The sequence below is a fragment of the Coregonus lavaretus genome, assembly GCF_964263955.1.
Source record: "Coregonus lavaretus genome assembly, chromosome: 13".
Taxonomy (NCBI): Eukaryota; Metazoa; Chordata; class Actinopteri; order Salmoniformes; family Salmonidae; genus Coregonus; species Coregonus lavaretus.
The window spans coordinates 52,436,491-52,454,293 of record NC_140000.1 but is presented as its reverse complement, the minus strand read 5'-3'; the positions used below and the strand labels follow the sequence as shown (position 1 = coordinate 52,454,293).

At 45.0% G+C, this 17,803-nt stretch overlaps 1 protein-coding gene across 2 annotated transcripts; it reads right to left on the bottom strand.

The window, feature by feature from the left end:
• Positions 1–240: 240 nt before the first annotated feature.
• Positions 241–17,535, bottom strand: LOC311140838 (kelch domain-containing protein 10-like). Of its 2 annotated transcripts, none has more exons than XM_084176099.1 (9): positions 17,315–17,535; positions 7,474–7,695; positions 6,163–6,317; positions 3,589–3,737; positions 3,261–3,345; positions 2,681–2,747; positions 2,539–2,586; positions 2,131–2,270; positions 241–1,598 (listed from the first exon to the last, which is right to left on the bottom strand). In XM_084176099.1, exons 1-9 carry the CDS (start codon positions 17,397–17,399, stop codon positions 1,389–1,391), a joined length of 1,161 nt encoding a protein of 386 aa, XP_084032225.1. In that variant the 5' UTR covers positions 17,400–17,535; the 3' UTR covers positions 241–1,388. The 2 variants fall into 2 exon arrangements, with proteins under 2 accessions (XP_084032225.1, XP_084032226.1); XM_084176100.1 differs by having other exon boundaries at positions 1,512–1,840.
• Between the last annotated feature and the right edge of the window lie 268 nt (positions 17,536–17,803).

Sequence of the window (17,803 nt, the reverse complement as noted above, 5' to 3'; positions counted from 1 at the left end):
GAGTTAAAAGGGGAATGATAGAAGGAAGAACAATCAGAAACGTGAGTCATTCCTAAACAGTCAGTATGTTTGGATCAAACTAAACCATTACTCATCACATTTCCTTCTTTCTAGCTTGTGGTACTTCAATATCATTTCAACTTTGGGAAAGGCACTGAATAAATCAGATCAATGTTAGTATTATACTTAAAATGGACCCCCCAAAAAAATTTCTATCAGCAAAGAGAGAGTAAAAGTTGGAACAGAAATTTAATATTTTATTTAAATAAAAACATTTTAAAGTAATTTAAGTAGCACCATATTCACAGTGGTGGGATGATTTAGTTTACAAATGGACTACCGCAAGTATACTGAAGAACTAAAGTGACTGATACGGTTCAGAATGAATGGAGACCAGGTGTTTTGACTCTTATGCTTATGTGTTCTACTATGGTGGAGATAAGAAGGGTAGTGCACTATATAGGGAACTGGGTGCCATTTGGGACACTGACACATAACTATAGCAGATATACCTGTATATCAGAGATAACTGTATGTATATCTGATAACTATCAGTGTTAAATGGGTATTATAAGGAGTGTGCTGTGAGATGAGGTGAAAGGGAAGTGCTCTATTAGAGACCCAACTACAGTAGCATCAGTATCACAAATAATCAACAATTAAAATCAGACATCATCCCTTAATAATAAGCCTTGAATAGGGAAAAGTGCTGACTACAACCTGCGTCTAAGTCTGGCATGAGGGTGGTACCAATACCAACCTTCCCCTTGTAACACAAAACATGCCAACTGTCTGGTGTAACTTTTCACCTGACTCCAAGTCTGTCTAACTTTCCTAATTGCACGTAGAGAGAAAATAATGTATGTGAGAGAAATCCAGAACAGGATGTTGTCTCGTGAAAATACATACAAATATACGTCCTTCAAATAAATAATCATGCACCCTTTCCTTTGAAATGACATTCTTATTAAAGTCATGAAGGCCAATATAAAATGAGAAAGTAGTGAGGGGGTCGTCGTGAATCTGTAAATTATTTCTGGGTCTGCAGGCAGGCAGGCAGATTGAGAGGCTGGAGGCGTGTGTGTGTGCTGGGGCGGCGACCTTGCTTAACACAAAAGCAAGATGGGGGAATGGGGGCGGGGCGGGGGAAAGTGGGCGGTGCAGGGGCATGAAACATTCCACTTGGATTCCCTTTAAAATCATCAGAAGTCCAAACGCAACGAAAAAAAGAATCCCATTGTTTTTGGTTTTAAGGCGGGGCTACGTAGGCAGAGGGACCATCAACTCCTTAAAGGCGACCCCCTTCAAAATAAATCCTGTGCTCTCCGTCCGACATCTCCTCCCATCCATCTGTCCATCCATCTATCATTCCATCCATCCTCCCTCCTTTATTTCAAGCGCTCGATGAGTTCCTGTGTGAGGCCCAGGTGGAGGAGCTGCATGGTGGGCAACTGAGCCAGCTGGGGGTGGGCCTTGAGCAGCCGCTCCCAGCACAGCTCCAGCAGGCTGGGCACCACCAGCCAGATCTTAAACAGGGAACCAGTCCGCTTGTTCTCGTGGATGTTCACCACGCCGCCGTGGACGTACATGCAGCCAGCCTGACCGGAGAGAAGAATTAGAAAGCTTTATCGCCATGCAACAAATGGTCACACAGAGAGAGTGAGTGAAATATGAGCGGGATATTGAATTGTTGTTATTGATTTAGGATGAACCTGTGTTCTTGTTTTGGCAGTGTAAGAATATACTGACTTATCGTTCCAATGAAGCTAACTGGATTGGAAACAGAAATGGGTTTATGATGAAGATGAAGGGACTTACAAATGAGTTATGAAATGAGGTACTAGAGAGAGGGAAGGAGACAGCACCTTATTAGAGGAAAATCATCATGATGATGTGGCAAATGACACTTTGCTTCTTGAAAGTCTAATATCTTCACTGCTGACATGGAAAACATTTTGGGACCGTATCAACAGTGGACTAATAAAAAAAAATTATACCAAAAGATAGTTTTTCAGTGGAGTATCCCTTTAAGTCTACTATGCTAGATCTTGAAACCAGTGAAATGCATATAAACTGTGAATGGGACACTATAAACAGCTGAGGTTTCCTCTAGCGTAGTGCCCTACTGACCGGGGTCACAGCAGCACAGTGGAAATAGGCTGGCTCAGGCATCACTGCTGGCAGCTTGGTCCACTGGAACGTCTGCAGGTTGATCTTCCACAGATCAGCCACTATGACTTCCCCGTTGTAACCTCCACATAGAAACACATCTGAGAGAAAACATTATGGGTTAGACCGAGACCAGTTAGAATGTATTGATGGGACGACTGAAATCACCTCTTTATTGAAAGAAACTGTTGAATGTGAGGCGGAGACAGACAGAAGCAGACATATGAAAGTGGCAATGGCTTTGATCAAACCACCGCCACAATGGGGATATGTGGTCAGGGCAGCAATACCACTACACCTCCTGGACAAATTATGATTTTTGATACTACTGCTATTGAATAAAACATTTTAAAAAGAGATTTATCTCACCATTCCGTATCTGCACACAGCTGTGACATCTCCTGGGAGCAGGGTACCCTGTCAAAACCCAAAGCAATTGGATGAGTAGAAATATGGGAAATAATACCCATAGACAGCACATTAGTTTTCAATTAAAACATCAAACACAAACCTATTTTATCGTGAGGCTTGGTTGAGATCTCCTCCCAGGAATTTGTCTCCAGGTTGTACGCATGTATCTGGTCAAATCATGTAATAATAATAAATGAGTTCACCTCAAACACACACAAACAAAAAGAACCCATAACCCACCCACATAACCCACCCACATAACCCACCCACATAACCCACCCACACTCAGTGACAGAAGTTGCTGCTTCCTCCATCCATATGGCTTTACTGTACTAAAGACAGCCTGAAAACCATCAAGTGACCAAATTACCCAGATGAACTGTCTGTTTGCCTAGTCAGACTCACTACCATCACAGGTTTACGATCAGTCTTCCGACCTTCCTTGAAGTTATCACAGATCTGAATTGGATGGATTGGTGAAAGTGACATGGTGGTAACCTATCCAATGACTTATAAATCTGTGCTCACCTCAATGAAACAAGGAAGGAAGGAAGGAAGGAAGGAAGGAAGGAAGGAAGGAAGGAAGGAAGGAAGGAAGGAAGGAAGGACGCATTTTGACAGTATTGGAACAGGGCCACTAACTACCACAGGTTTATGTTGATGACAGGTTGGTGTGCTACCTTGTCCAGCGGGTAGGAGGTCCAGGAGGTTCCTCCTCCCAGGATGTATATCCTCTGACGGTCATGTGCTATTTCATGCCTGTACCTGTGACACAAACAGACATGACTCATCACTTATGAGGCCCTCTGCTCCTCTAGGAGCTGAAAGGAATAAGTCAGGTCATCACTCATGCTACCCAGTGACATTCCTGGGGTGTATTCACTATACACAAAACAGAAGAAATTGGACCGAAACAGGGAGGGACTACCTGAACTGGTCCATAGATCTTCCCTAATGTGGTATGACAATGACATGATCCGGTGGGTCCGATTAAGGCGTGACGCTCACCGTTCCTCAGGCAGGTGGTCTGGTGGGTTGTTGGGTTTGAGGTGGATCCACTCTCTGGTGGTCAGGTCCAGTCTGTGCAGGTCTGTGCTGTATATGTAGCCCGTCGTTCCCCCAAACACATATAGGAAGCTGTTAATGATGGCCATCGCCTTGGGGACAGAGAAACAAAATGGCAACCATATCAAACTACAAATGGAAATCAACAACAATAAATATATTTATTTACAAGGATTCCCTATCTCCTGTATAATATGCTCCCCTGGGAACCTTTAATGCCTCTACCTATCCTTGTGGACATTTGGCTACCATGAATTCTAGCTACGTCAATCAGATTTCATTCAAATTTCACAAATGCATTTGTTTGTCACAAAGCGCTTAACCTAATTTTCATACCTCCAACTCAATACCAGTGTCTACATGCAAAAACGGCGCAATTCTACATTTTGTAGAAAAAAAGATTTATGTTAAAAAGTTAAATCCTATGACATCATCAAAAGGTAAAACATTTTAAAAACAGTGATTTTCAAACACTATGAGATTTGCGGTGACGTGGGGAGCAAGAAACGGCTACATAAAAACCTACATAAACATGACTGATTGGATTGGTTCCTACATGTGACTGGCTCCGTCTCCTAGCTTAACTTAAAGAACATATTCTGGGCGTTCTGCCAGATGGTCCTAAAGAGGGGGTCATGACGGCCCCCCTCATATCTTTAACAAACACAGGCAGGAACCAAGGATTGTTTAACGACACCAAAGGCAAGATTAACATTTTCAAGGCTCTTTCTTCACACAATAAAATTTCCTTCACAACCCCTTGACTTTTTCCACATTTTGTTTCGTTACAGCCTTATTCTAAAATGGATTAAATAAAACAATTTCCTCATTAATCTACACACAATACCCCATAATGACAAAGCGAAAACAGGTTTTTAGAAATGTTTGCAAATGTATTAAAAACAAAAAACAGAAATTCCTTATTTACATAAGTATTCAGACCCTTTGCTATGAGACTCGTAATTGAGCTCAGGTGCATCCTGTTTCCATTGATCACCCTTGAGATGTTTCTACAACTTGATTGGAGTCCACCTGTGGTAAATTCAATTGATTGGACATGATTTGGAAAGGCACACACCTGTCTATATAAGGTCCCACAGTTGACAGTATGTCCGAGCAAAAACCAAGCCATGAGGTCGAAGGAATTGTCCGTAGAGCTCTGAGACAGGATTGTGTCGAGGCACAGATCTGGGGAAGGGTACCAAAACATTTCTGCAGCATTGAAGGTCCCCAAGAACACGGTGGCCCCCATCATTCTTAAATGGAAGAAGTTTGGAACCACCAAGACTCTTCCTAGAGCTGGCCGCCAGGCCAAACTGAGCAATCGGGGGAGAAGGGCCTTGGTCAGGGAGATAACCAAGAACCCGATGGTCACACTGACAGAGCTCTAGAGTTCCTCTGTAGAGATGGGAGAACCTGCGAGAAGGACAACCATCTCTGCAGCATCCACCAATTAGGCCTTTATGGTAGAGTGGCCAGACAGAAGCCACTCCTTAGTAAAAGGCACATGACAGTCCACTTTGAGTTTGCCAAAAGGCACCTAAAGACTCTCAGACCATTATTAACAAGATTCTCTGGTCTGATGAAACCAAGATTGAACTCTTTGGCCTGAATGCCAAATGTCACGTCTGGAGGAAACCTGGCACCATCCCTAGGGTGAAGCATGGTGGTGGCAGTATCATGCTGTGGGAATGTTTTTCAGCGGCAGGGACTGGGAGACTAGTCAGGATCAAGGGAAAGATGAATGGAGCAAAGTACATAGAGATCCTTGATGAAAACCTGCTCCAGGAACTCAGACTGGGGCGAAGGTTCACTTTCCAACAGGACAACGACCCTAAGCACACAGCCAAGACAACACAGGAGTGGCTTCGGGACAAGTCTCTGAATGTCCTTGAGTGGCCCAGCCAGAGCCCGGACTTGAACCCGATCTAACATCTCTGGAGAGACCTGAAAATAGCTGTGCAGCGACGCTCCCCATCCAACCTGACAGAGCTTGAGAGGATCTGCAGAGAAGAATGGGATAAACTCCCCAAATACAGGTGTGCCAAGCTTGTAGATTCATACCCAAGAAGACTCAAGGCTAGAATCACTACCAAAGGTGCTTCAACAAAGTATTGAGTAAAGGGTCTGAATACTTTTGATATTTCCATTCTTTATTTTTAATAAATTAGCACAAATTTATAAAAACCAAATTTTCTTTATCATTATGGGGTATTGTGTGTAGATTGATGAGGGGGGAAAAAACATTGAATCAATTTTAGAATGCTGTAAAATTACAAAATGTGGAAAAAGTCAAGGGGTCTGAATACTTTCCGAAGGCACTGTATGTAGCCACTGGTATGATACTGGAGATGATGAATATGAGGTTGAAAAGTGGCGGAGTGCCCTTTAACAGGAAACAGCGTGTAGGCCTAAACCCCAGAAGAGTCCAGAGCAAGCCAAGGAGGCAGTGGCAGACAGAACCAGTAGAGAAGATGACCAGAGATGAGCCAGTGATGCAGGATTTGATTGGTCTACCTGTCCGTAGATTCGGTTGGGCTTCTTCCCTCGGCAGTTGAGCAGCGACCACCGCTTGTACTTGACATTGCAGACGTGGACGTCATTCCCATTGTTTTCCCCAAAGGGAATGCCGGTGCCACCGAACACCAGCAGATTGTTTCCATGTAAAACAGCTGAGGGACACAACCCTGAGGGTTTAAGCTGGGTCGTGTTCATTAGGGCACACAGTAGCAAAACATTTTGCAACGGAAAACAAAAACAAGTGTTTCTTATTGGACAAATTATTGTACTTATTTTACAAGCGTTACGCTACACCCGCAATAACATCTGCTAAATATGTGTATGCGGCCAATAAAATTTGATTTGAAGTACAGCTAGTACCTCCCATTGTCATGCCTACCAGACACTATGCCCAGCTGTCTGAAAGCAGGTGGGACTGTCCATGTGGAGGCTTTTCACCAAATCACTAAACCTGATAATCCATTCTCTGCTGAGGTCATAATATCAGGGGATGACGAGGTAAAACCGAGAAATCATCCACAGCCCAATTATTTATCAAACAGTCAATTTGATGTTTATGAGGTGTAGAAATGCTCTTTCGTGATTTAATACATCAATGAGTTAGAGAAATCATATTTTACTAACTAAAACTCGTCACTAGTGACTGGGTTCTAACTCAGTTTGACACCCACCAGCATCTCATTGGCAGCGCTCTTTCATACAATCACACATTTCCCCCTCTTGATAAGAAGTGACCATACTGCATTAATTAAGACAAGTTGTTATTGTTGGATTACATAAATTGGAAATGAAAAAGTAACTAACTAAAGCAACATGAGTTTTCCATTCATAAATGTCCAGGGTAAATTCCTACCATAGATTGCCCTGGTATTTCAGTTGTACTGAATGACTGTCAAACAGTTAAATCTGCCCTTAGTATGCTCAATGAGCTTAAATTTATACCGAAGATAATTCCCATTTACATTTTTGTAATTTAGAAGACGCTCTTATCCAGAGCGACTTACAGTAGTGAGTACATACATATTTCGTACTGGTCCCCTGTGGGAATCAAACCCACAACCCTGGAGTTGCAAGCACCATGCTCTACGAACTGAGCCACACGGGACTCCTGAAGATAATACCCTTCGGTACCCCTGAAGATAGTACCCTTCGGTACCTGAAGATAATAGCCTTCGGTACCTGAAGATAATACCCTTCGGTACCTGAAGATAATACATCAAGGGACACCCATAGGCTAGTAGATCATTTTCACTGTAGTGTCCCTTTAAATTCCATACCTGAAAAAAACAATCCTACTGGTTCCCTTACCTGACATGGAGGCCAGTTCGGTGGGCATGTAGCCCTCTGTGCGGATCTGCTGCCAGGTGCCCGTGGCAAAGTGGTACCTCCACAGCTCCCTGAACAGTGGGTAGTCTTCGTTCTCCTGGCCACCCGACTCATCGTAGTCCGGGTTGTACCCCCCGAACACGTACAGGTTGGTGTTGTCTGCCACGCAGCGATGCCCGCTCCGAGCTGGGGGCATATGGAGACCTGTGGGGTGGTACAGAGTGGCAGAGGTATTAGGAGGAGGATGACAGTAAGGGACAAACTGGCGAGAGATGGTAAGCTACAGAGAGCTACAACTACAGGAATCCCACACAGCCTAGTTGGCCATCCTTCATCAGTCCTGTGTGGACATCTTCATGGGTCAACATCATGCTGCCATGATAATAAAAGTTAATTAAAAAAACAGTCCTAACTAAATGATGTAAACAGGACAGTTTGACTAGTTGATAGAGTTGCAAGATTCCGGTAAACTTACCAAAAAATATTACTTGGAAGACTACCGGAATCAGAATGGAATAAGCAGGAAATCTGGAGTTCTCAAACCAGGATTTATGGAATTTTGCAACCGTACTAGTTGAGGACTAGCCTATGCTGTCTGAGCAAGGTCCTTCCAAGTTGCAATCTGGGATTCTGGAGGTTTCTACTGAAAACAAACGACTCAGACTTAGGAACACAACTTTCAAAAGGTCACACCGACGGGGCGCTCTTTTCCACAGTGACTGTCCACCAAGAGAGATCACAAGAGCCCTCCCACCTCCACCTTTCAGCTGCATGACTTTCCTCTCCACAGTCCATCTGCAGAGCTGTGAAAACACAGAGCTCACCGCCAATAGCCTGATTCCTAGGCTGGGCATTAGGTCCACAACCTGCAACATTGCAGCTGATACCAGTGTGTTCCCGAAAATCGAATTCTAGCCCTACAGAAAAAATCTCATTTGGTTGCATCAATTAAGTAGCCAGCCACATAAGGGTTAAGTCTAGTAGTCAGCTATTTGACTGGCGCTTAGGGAACACACTGATACTGACAGTCAGAGAGAATCAACTAGATGGGTGGGTGCTGGAAGGTGAAAAAAACACACTAACATAAGTGTGTCATTGGGCCAGTTTGTTTTGCATGGCCCGGTTACCCGGATGGGTGGAGATTTCACTTAATGACCAATTGAATGGTCTAACATGGAAGGATCAGTGGAATGGTCCGCCCATCCAGGGCACTCAGCCATGCAAAACGAACTCACCCAATGACACACTCACACATACACACACCCAACCTAGAAGCCCCACTCATTTTCTTAGGGCCGGTCACCACAATCAGAGCCGTCAGTCGGTCAGTAACACACACATGCCAACCACTTCTTTCTTAAACAGAGCAAGGGGTCCCCAATGACTCAAGAAGGGGTTCAAAATGGCCTCTTCTAACATAGCACCATGATGATGATCTTGTGATTAGATGCAGATCCTAGGTTAGGCTAACAGAACCCAAGGACATTGTTTACAAGGTAGTCATTTTTCAGAGACAGCGGGGTTGCAGTGAAAACTACAAGGCGCAAGCCATCCAAAACATTTAGCCTATGTCCAACAGCATAGCGAGAGTCCGTGCAAAGCAGAATAACCTGTTTCGCAGCATACTGTGTACAAGAGAAACAAAACATACATTTACATTTACGTCATTTAGCAGACGCTCTTATCCAGAGCGACTTACAAATTGGTGCATTCACCCTATAGCCAGTGGGATAACCACTTTACAATATGTTTTTTTTTTTTTTTTTTTTAGGGGGGGGGGGGGGTAGAAGGATTACTTTATCCTATCCCAGGTATTCCTTAAAGAGGTGGGGTTTCAAATGTCTCCGGAAGGTGGTGAGTGACTCCGCTGTCCTGGCGTCGTGAGGGAGCTTGTTCCACCATTGGGGTGCCAGAGCAGCGAACAGTTTTGACTGGGCTGAGCGGGAACTATGCTTCCGCAGAGGAAGGGGAGCCAGCAGGCCAGAGGTGGATGAACGCAATGCCCTCGGTTGGGTGTAGGGACTGATCAGAGCCTGAAGGTACGGAGGTGCCGTTCCCCTCACAGCTCCATAGGCAAGCACCATGGTCTTGTAACAGATGCGAGCTTCAACTGGAAGCCAGTGGAGTGTGCGGAGGAGCGGGGTGACGTGAGAGAACTTGGGAAGGTTGAACACCAGACGGGTTGTAGGGGTTTAATGGCACAGGCAGGGAGCCCAGCCAACAGCGAGTTGCAGTAATCCAGATGGGAGATGACAAGTGCCTGGATTAGGACCTGTGCCGCTTCCTGTGTAAGGCAGGGTCGTACTCTCCGAATGTTGTAGAGCATGAACCTGCAGGATCGGGTCACCGCCTTGATGTTAGCGGAGAACGACAGGGTGTTGTCCAGGGTCACGCCAAGGCTCTTCGCACTCTGGGAGGAGGACACAACGGAGTTGTCAACCGTGATGGCGAGATCATGGAACGGGCAGTCCTTCCCCGGGAGGAAGAGCAGCTCCGTCTTGCCAAGGTTCAGCTTGAGGTGGTGATCCGTCATCCATACTGATATGTCTGCCAGACATGCAGAGATGCGATTCGCCACCTGGTTATCAGAAGGGGGAAAGGAGAAGATTAGTTGTGTATCGTCAGCGTAGCAATGATAGGAGAGGCCATGTGAGGATATGACAGAGCCAAGTGACTTGGTGTATAGGGAGAATAGGAGAGGGCCTAGAACTGAGCCCTGGGGGACACCAGTGGTGAGAGCACGTGGTGCGGAGACAGCTTCTCGCCACGCCACTTGGTAGGAGCGACCGGTCAGGTAGGACGCAATCCAGGAGTGAGCCGCGCCGGAGATGCCCAGCTCGGAGAGGGTGGAGAGGAGGATCTGATGGTTCACAGTATCAAAGGCAGCAGACAGGTCTAGAAGGACAAGAGCAGAGGAGAGAGAGTTAGCTTTAGCAGTGCGGAGAGCCTCCGTGACACAGAGAAGAGCAGTCTCAGTTGAATGACCAGTCCTGAAACCTGACTGATTTGGATCAAGAAGGTCATTCTGAGAGAGATAGCAAGAGAGTTGGCTAAAGACGGCACGCTCAATAGTTTTGGAAAGAAAAGAAAGAAGGGATACTGGTCTGTAGTTGTTGACATCAGTGGGATCGAGTGTTGGTTTTTTGAGAAGGGGTGCAACTCTCGCTCTCTTGAAGATGGAAGGGACATAGCCAGCGGTCAAGTATGAGTTGATAAGCGAGGTGAGGTAGGGGAGAAGGTCACCGGAGATGGTCTGGAGAAGAGAGGAAGGGATGGGGTCAAGCGGGCAGGTTGTTGGGCGGCCTGCAGTCACAAGTCGCAGGATTTTATCTGGAGAGAGAGGGGAGAAAGAAGTCAAAGCATAGGGTAGGGCAGTGTGAGCAGGACCAGCAGTGTCATTAGACTTAACAAACGAGGATCGGATGTCGTCAACCTTCTTTTCAAAGTGGTTGACGAAGTCATCCACAGAGAGAGAGGAGGGGGGGGGGGGGGGGGGGGATTCAGCAGGGAGGAGAATGTGGCAAAGAGCTTCCTAGGGTTAGAGGCAGATGCTTGGAATTTAGAGTGGTAGAAAGTGGCCTTAGCAGCAGAAACAGATGAAGAAAATGTAGAGAGGAGGGAGTGAAAAGATGCCAGGTCGGCAGGGAGTTTAGTTTTCTTCCATTTCCGCTCAGCTGCCCGGAGCTCTGTTCTGTGAGCTCGCAATGAGTCATCAAGCCACGGAGCTGGAGGGGGGAACCGAGCCGGCCGGGAGGATAGGGGACACAGAGAGTCAAAGGATGCAGAAAGGGAGGAGAGGAGGGTTGAGGAGGCAGAATCAGGAGATTGGAGGGAGAAGGATTGAGCAGAGGGAAGAGATGATAGGATGGAAGAGGAGAGAGTAGTGGGAGAGAGAGAGCGAAGGTTGCGGCGGCGCATTACCATCTGTGTAGGGGCAGAGTGAGTAGTGTTGAAGGAGAGCGAGAGAGAAAAGGATACAAAGTAGTGGTCGGAGACATGGAGGGGAGTTGCAGTGAGATTAGTAGAAGAGCAGCATCTAGTAAAGATGAGGTCAAGCGTATTGCCTGCCTTGTGAGTAGGGGGGGACGGTGAGAGGGTGAGGTCAAAAGAGGAGAGGAGTGGAAAGAAGGAGGCAGAGAGAAATGAGTCAAATGTAGACGTAGGGAGGTTGAAATTCCCCAAAACTGTGAGGGGTGAGCCATCCTCAGGAAAGGAACTTATCAAGGCGTCAAGCTCATTGATGAACTCTCCAAGGGAACCTGGAGGGCGATAGATGACAAGGATATTAAGCTTAAATGGGCTAGTGACTGTGACAGCATGGAATTCAAATGAGGAGATAGACAGATGGGTTAGGGGAAAAATTGAGAATGTCCACTTGGGAGAGATGAGGATTCCTGTGCCACCACCCCTCTGACCAGATGCTCTCGGGGTATGCGAGAACACATGGTCAGACGAGGAGAGAGCAGTAGGAGTAGCAGTGTTTTCAGTGGTAATCCATGTTTCCGTCAGCGCCAGGAAGTCGAGGGACTGGAGGTTAGCATAGGCTGGGATGAAGTCAGCCTTGTTGGCAGCAGAACGGCAGTTCCAGAGGCTGCCTGAGACCTGGAACTCCAGGTGTGGGGTGCGTGCAGGGACCACCAGGTTAGAGAGGCAGCAGCCACGCGGTGTGAGGCGTTTGTGTAGCCTGTGCGGAGAGGAGAAAACAGGGATAGGCAGAGGCATAGTTGACAGGCTGTAGCAAATGGCTACAATAATGCAGAGGAGATCGGAATGAAATGAACTAAAAATCTGGGAAAGGAGAGAGTAGGGCCTCCCTCACCAAAACTCCCAAATATAACTCACCCAACTTCCACCTCAGAAACTATAATTGTATCACTGAACCACCAGAATAAAAACTCTCCCAACTTCCACTTTAGAAATTAGAATTGTTGTGAGCTACAGCGGTTCAATGTTTCAAGGAATAGACTCAACTTACTTTATTCAGCTAGCTAACTATGACGCCATAGCTAACTAGCATGCTAGCATCCAATAACACACAGTTTAGCACCAATACTTGGTTACAACAAACTACCAATAGTGTGTTAACACACTAAACAGATAATTCGTGTCCGTGTCTAGTTCCTTTCGTAACACAGCAATAATTAAACGTTGGCTAGCTAGCACAAATATATTGTATTTAGCTGCTACAGTACAGCTAGCTGGTCGTGTTGGCTAGCTAGCAATGGCTGCTGTGTTGACTTTGTTTGAAAAACGGCAGTGCTGCGAACAAATGTAGCTGGCTAAGAGGATATTGTATCTAGTTGCTACCGTTGCTAATAGCTACTCCAGGAGGTGTATAATAGGCCGTTGGGCCACCACAAGCCGCCAGAACAGCCTCAATGTACCTTGGCATAGATTCTACAAGTGTCTGGAACTCTATTGGAGGGATGTGACACCATTCTTCCACAAGAAATTCCATAATTGTGTGTTTTGTTGATGGTGGTGGAAAATGCCATCTCAAGCGCTGCTCCAGGAAGTGTTCAATTGGGTTGAGATCTGACACACACACACACACACACACACACCACCCTTTAAATAATAATAATAATAATAATAATAATAATAATAAACCCCCTATGCTCCTTTGAGATCCCTCTTTCAAAGTTACTGAGATCTCTTCTTCTAGCAATGCATGTTAGCCAAAATAATGGGCATTTTTCTACATGACCCTAAGCATGATGGGATGTTAATTCCTTAATTAACTCAGGAACCACACCTGTGTGGAATCACCTACTTTCAATATACTCTATATCCCTCATTTACTCAAATGTTTCGTTTATTTAGGCAGTTAACTGTCCATTCACACCATATGTGAACCACTGATACTCTCAGCGCCAGGCTTGAGACCAAGATAAAGCTTTACCACGCCAAAACGACACTCAACTAACAAGCTAAAAGACGAGATAAGACATGGGTTGAGCACAGGCCATTCTTCATCTTCAGTCTCAATGTAGGGCAGCGCTAACCATACCCACTCTACTAGAAACCAAAAATGCTACACTTGGGGTGAAGTATAGGACCTAGGCTACCTTTGGTTAAGGGAAAGGGGGATACCTAGTCAGTCGCACAACTGAATGCATTCAACCCAAATGTGTCTTCCACATGTAACCCAACCCATCTATTCTAGGCTTGAGAAAATTCCACCCTTCAATGCCACTTTCACATAGCATGAACCAAGTGGTGATGTCCTTGTATATTGCAGTATAATGGACCAGGCCTGTGTTTTGTCCACCAACAGACAGTGCCAAGCTCAAGAGGCCGGCTCGCACCCAAGTTCTGCTACCAAATCCCACTGTCACTGTCCATTGGCCCAGTTCCTGTCACACTGTTGTTCTCCCAGGCCCTAAACATCCCAATGGATTCTGTTCTCCTTAAACTTTTTGAGCTGGTCTGACAGCCTGGCTTTATATTGCCCAGGCACTCATGTCCTCTCTGATGCTAGGTGGCTTTTTTCAGTGTCACCCAATGTCCACTCAGAGAGAATCATACATAAGCTTATCTGGAGATAATATCTATAAGTGTCTCTGTGTCTGTACAGTACAGTAGCACATTCCACCAGCCGCTGAAAACCAGCCTAGGATTACTTCTGTCCAGTGATCATGGGTTACAGAGAATATTGTATGTACAAAGGCATGCATGTAGCCTATCCTCTTTCTACAGTATGCATTCTCTTTAGCACATGCCCTTCGCTCACTCACTCACTCACTCGCACACACTCAACTCAACATCATTTGATAAGAAGCAAGGCATTGCCTAGATATTGCACAGCAGCTAAATAGTAGGCCACGCACAACTAGACCTAGAGAGCAATAGTAATGGCATCTTTTTGTAGGCACTAACTCTGCCATGGCTCATTGGCCAAAGCCTATGGGGAAATGTATGTTGTTTTTTGTTGATAAACACTGAAAATAAGGTCTGTGGTAAACACAGGCTTAGGAGATCTTATACGTTTCGTTCTGAGATAATCTTCATCAGCTAACGTCACTTTTTTGTGCATTTATAAGCATTTATTTAATCAAAACAAGCACATAAAGTCTTCATAGTGGTCCTGTTAACTGACTGATATTATCTCATAGAAAAAAAACGTATAAGATCTCCTAAGCCTGTGTTAACCTCAGACCTTATTTTCAGTGTTTATTCCAAAACCCCATTCTTTCCCCTCATAGGAATGGCTGAATGAACCTGAGGAAACTAATTTCCGTTGTTTAGGACTACAAGCTGGCGAGGTCTAAACTCAGCAAAAAAAGAAACGTCCCTTTTTCAGGACCCTGTCTTTCAAAGATCATTAGTAAAAATCCAAATAACTTCACAGATCTTCATTGTAAAGGGTTTAAACACTGTTTCCCATGCTTGTTCAATGAACCATAAACAATTAATGAACATGCACCTGTGGAACGGTCGTTAAGACACTAACAGCTTACAGACGGTAGGCAATTAAGGTCACAGTTATGAACATTTAGGACACTAAAGAGGCCTTTCTACTGACTCTGAAAAACACCAAAAGAAAGATGCACAGTGTCCCTGCTCATCTGCGTGAACGTGCCTTAGGCATGCTGCAAGGAGGCATGAGGACTGCAGATGTGGCCAGGGCAAGAAATTGCAATGTCCGTACTGTAAGACGCCTTAGACAGCGCTACAGGGAGACAGGGACGGACAGCTGATCGTCCTCGCAGTGGCAGACCACGTGTAACAACACCTGCACAGGATCGGTACATCTGAACATCACACCTGCGGGACAGGTACAGGATAGCAACAACAACTGCCCAAGTTACACCAGGAACGCAAAATCCCTCCATCAGTGCTCAGACTGTCCGCAACAGGCTGAGAGAGGCTGGACTGAGGGCTTGTAGGCCTGTTGTAAGGCAGGTCCTCACCAGACATCACCGGCAACAACGCCGCCTATGGGCACAAATCCACCGTCGCTGTACCAGACAGGACTGGCAAAAAGTGCTCTTCACTGACGAGTTGCGGTTTTGACTCACCAGGGGTGATGGTCAGATTCGCGTTTATCGTAGAAGGAATGAGTGTTACACGGAGGCCTGTACTCTGGAGCGGGATCGATTTGGAGGTGGAGGGTCCGTCATGTTCTGGGGCGGTGTGTCACAGCATCATCGGACTGAGCTTGTTGTCATTGCAGGCAATCTCAACGCTGTGTGTTACAGGGAAGACATCCTCCTCCCTCATGTGGTACCCTTCCTGCAGGCTTATCCTGACATCACCCTCCAGCATGACAATGCCACCAGCCATACTGCTCGTTCTGTGCGTGATTTTCTGCAAGACAGGAATGTAAGTGTTCTGCCATGGCCAGCGAAGAGCCCAGATCTCAATCCCATTGAGCACGTCTGGGACCTGTTGGATCCGAGGATGAGGGCTAGGGCCATTCCCCCCAGAAATGTCCAGGAACTTGCAGGTGCCTTGGTGGAAGAGTGGGGTAACATCTCACAGCAAGAACTGGCAAATCTGGTGCAGTCCATGAGGAGGAGATGCACTGCAGTACGTAATGCAGCTGGTGGCCACACCAGATACTGACTGTTACTTTTGATTTTGACCCCCCTTTGTTCAGGGACACATTATTCAATTTCTGTTAGTCACATGTCTGTGGAACTTGTTCAGTTTATGTCTCAGTTGTTGAATCTTGTTATGTTCATACAAATATTTACACATGTTAAGTTTCCTGAAAATAAACACAGTTGACAGTGAGAGGACGTTTCTTTTTTTGCTGAGTTTATGAACATTGGTAGCCGCCAGCTGGCTAAGAACTGTTGGATTATGGACCACAGTACCTGGGGCTTCGGTTGCATTCCTTGATGTAACAAACACAAACCCATCAGGCATCAGCAGATATGTGATTATTAAACAGCATTAGATTATATTCCTGTGTATTGCCAACAATAGAAGGCTTAATCCCTGAGGACCAAAATAATGTGATGATGTGTATGATGAAATATATGATCAATTTCTCATCCATAATTATTTCTCATCTTGGTGGTTTGGAGTCAGTGTCAAGGTCATTCACATACTGTAAATCAATCAATACCGTGATCAATAGCTTAAGTTAAATGTATGAATCAGGTTCTACAAAACACTTTTTTTTTGCAAGGATGAAGGATCACCTGGAGTTGAGCATTTCTGCAAATGAGTCGACCACCAACCATCTTTCCATAATCATAATGATGTCAATCTAGCTAACGTTATGCATCACACATTTGTATAACCAACAACTGAACAAGAATCTGGCCTTATTAATGTACGTCTCCTGTAAAGCCAGATTCTGGTTCAACCAACAACATGAAACGCAAATAACTGACATCTGTGAAATAACATTAGCTAGAATTAGTTAGTTACAGTAGTTAGCCAAGACATTTGCGATCTAGCTAATAACGTTAGTAGATTAGGCTAATATGAGATTATTTACTTGCATAATTTATTCTTAAACGATGTTTCCATGGTTTCTTGCTCTCTGAGCAAACCAAAATAAACAGCATAGATAGCTAACTACCTACCTAGCTAGGTAGGTAGCTAGTTAGTGGTTCAGACAGAGGCTAACTAGTTAGCTACCTAGGTAGCCGCTATTTTTACATTTGGTTAAGCATCTTGCCTTTCAATGTCATTACCACAAAAACCCAGTTTCTCTCTACAATCAAGATTAGCAAACTATGTCAATCTTATTAATTGAATTGGTTTCATTACAGTAACGTTACCAGCGGACAGGTCTCTTATAATATGGCTACGCTAACGTTAGCTAGCTAGCTGGATATGCTACAGTAAGTTGTTTTTGACTGACCTGCTACTCTGAGTGGAGGCCTCACTGTCAGTTTCTCGAATTTATTCAGTTGTTCCGAACTGCGATCGCCTTCTGCGGCCGACATCGTTACCCAGATCCAAGACGATCAACAAAATGTCACTCAAAATTGAGACAAAATGATTTAAGGTGCTGATAATACATTACAAATCATAAAACATTACATTATTCCCAAGGAAAGCCATTCACAAATGCACACCCGGTCATGTATCCCTGACCAATCAGAGAGCCTGTTATTGATGTGCATCACGCAGGAAAGTTATTAAGTTTCCACTAGTTACCACAGCCATCGTAAATATTCATGAAAACAAACATTTGTTTTTTGGTCTTAATTTAAGTCTAAGGTTAGACATAAGGTTAGCAGTGTGGTTAAGGTTAGAGTTAGGTTTAAAATCACATTTTGAGAAGATTCATTTAAGTAATAGGCGGGGTTTATGACTTTGTGGCTGTGATAACTAGTGACGACCTAAT

Excerpts from the sequence above, each read along its gene's own strand:
- LOC311140838 (XM_084176099.1), bottom strand. The coding sequence starts at position 17,399 with ATGTCGGCCGCAGAAGGCGATCGCAGTTCGGAACAACTGAATAAATTC. Across the intron at positions 7,696-17,314 it reads GCCTCCACTCAGAGTAGCAG|GTCTCCATATGCCCCCAGCT; the intron begins GTCAGTCAAAAA and ends ACCACCCCACAG. Across the intron at positions 3,346-3,588 it reads GACCACCTGCCTGAGGAACG|GTACAGGCATGAAATAGCAC; the intron begins GTGAGCGTCACG and ends TTTGTGTCACAG.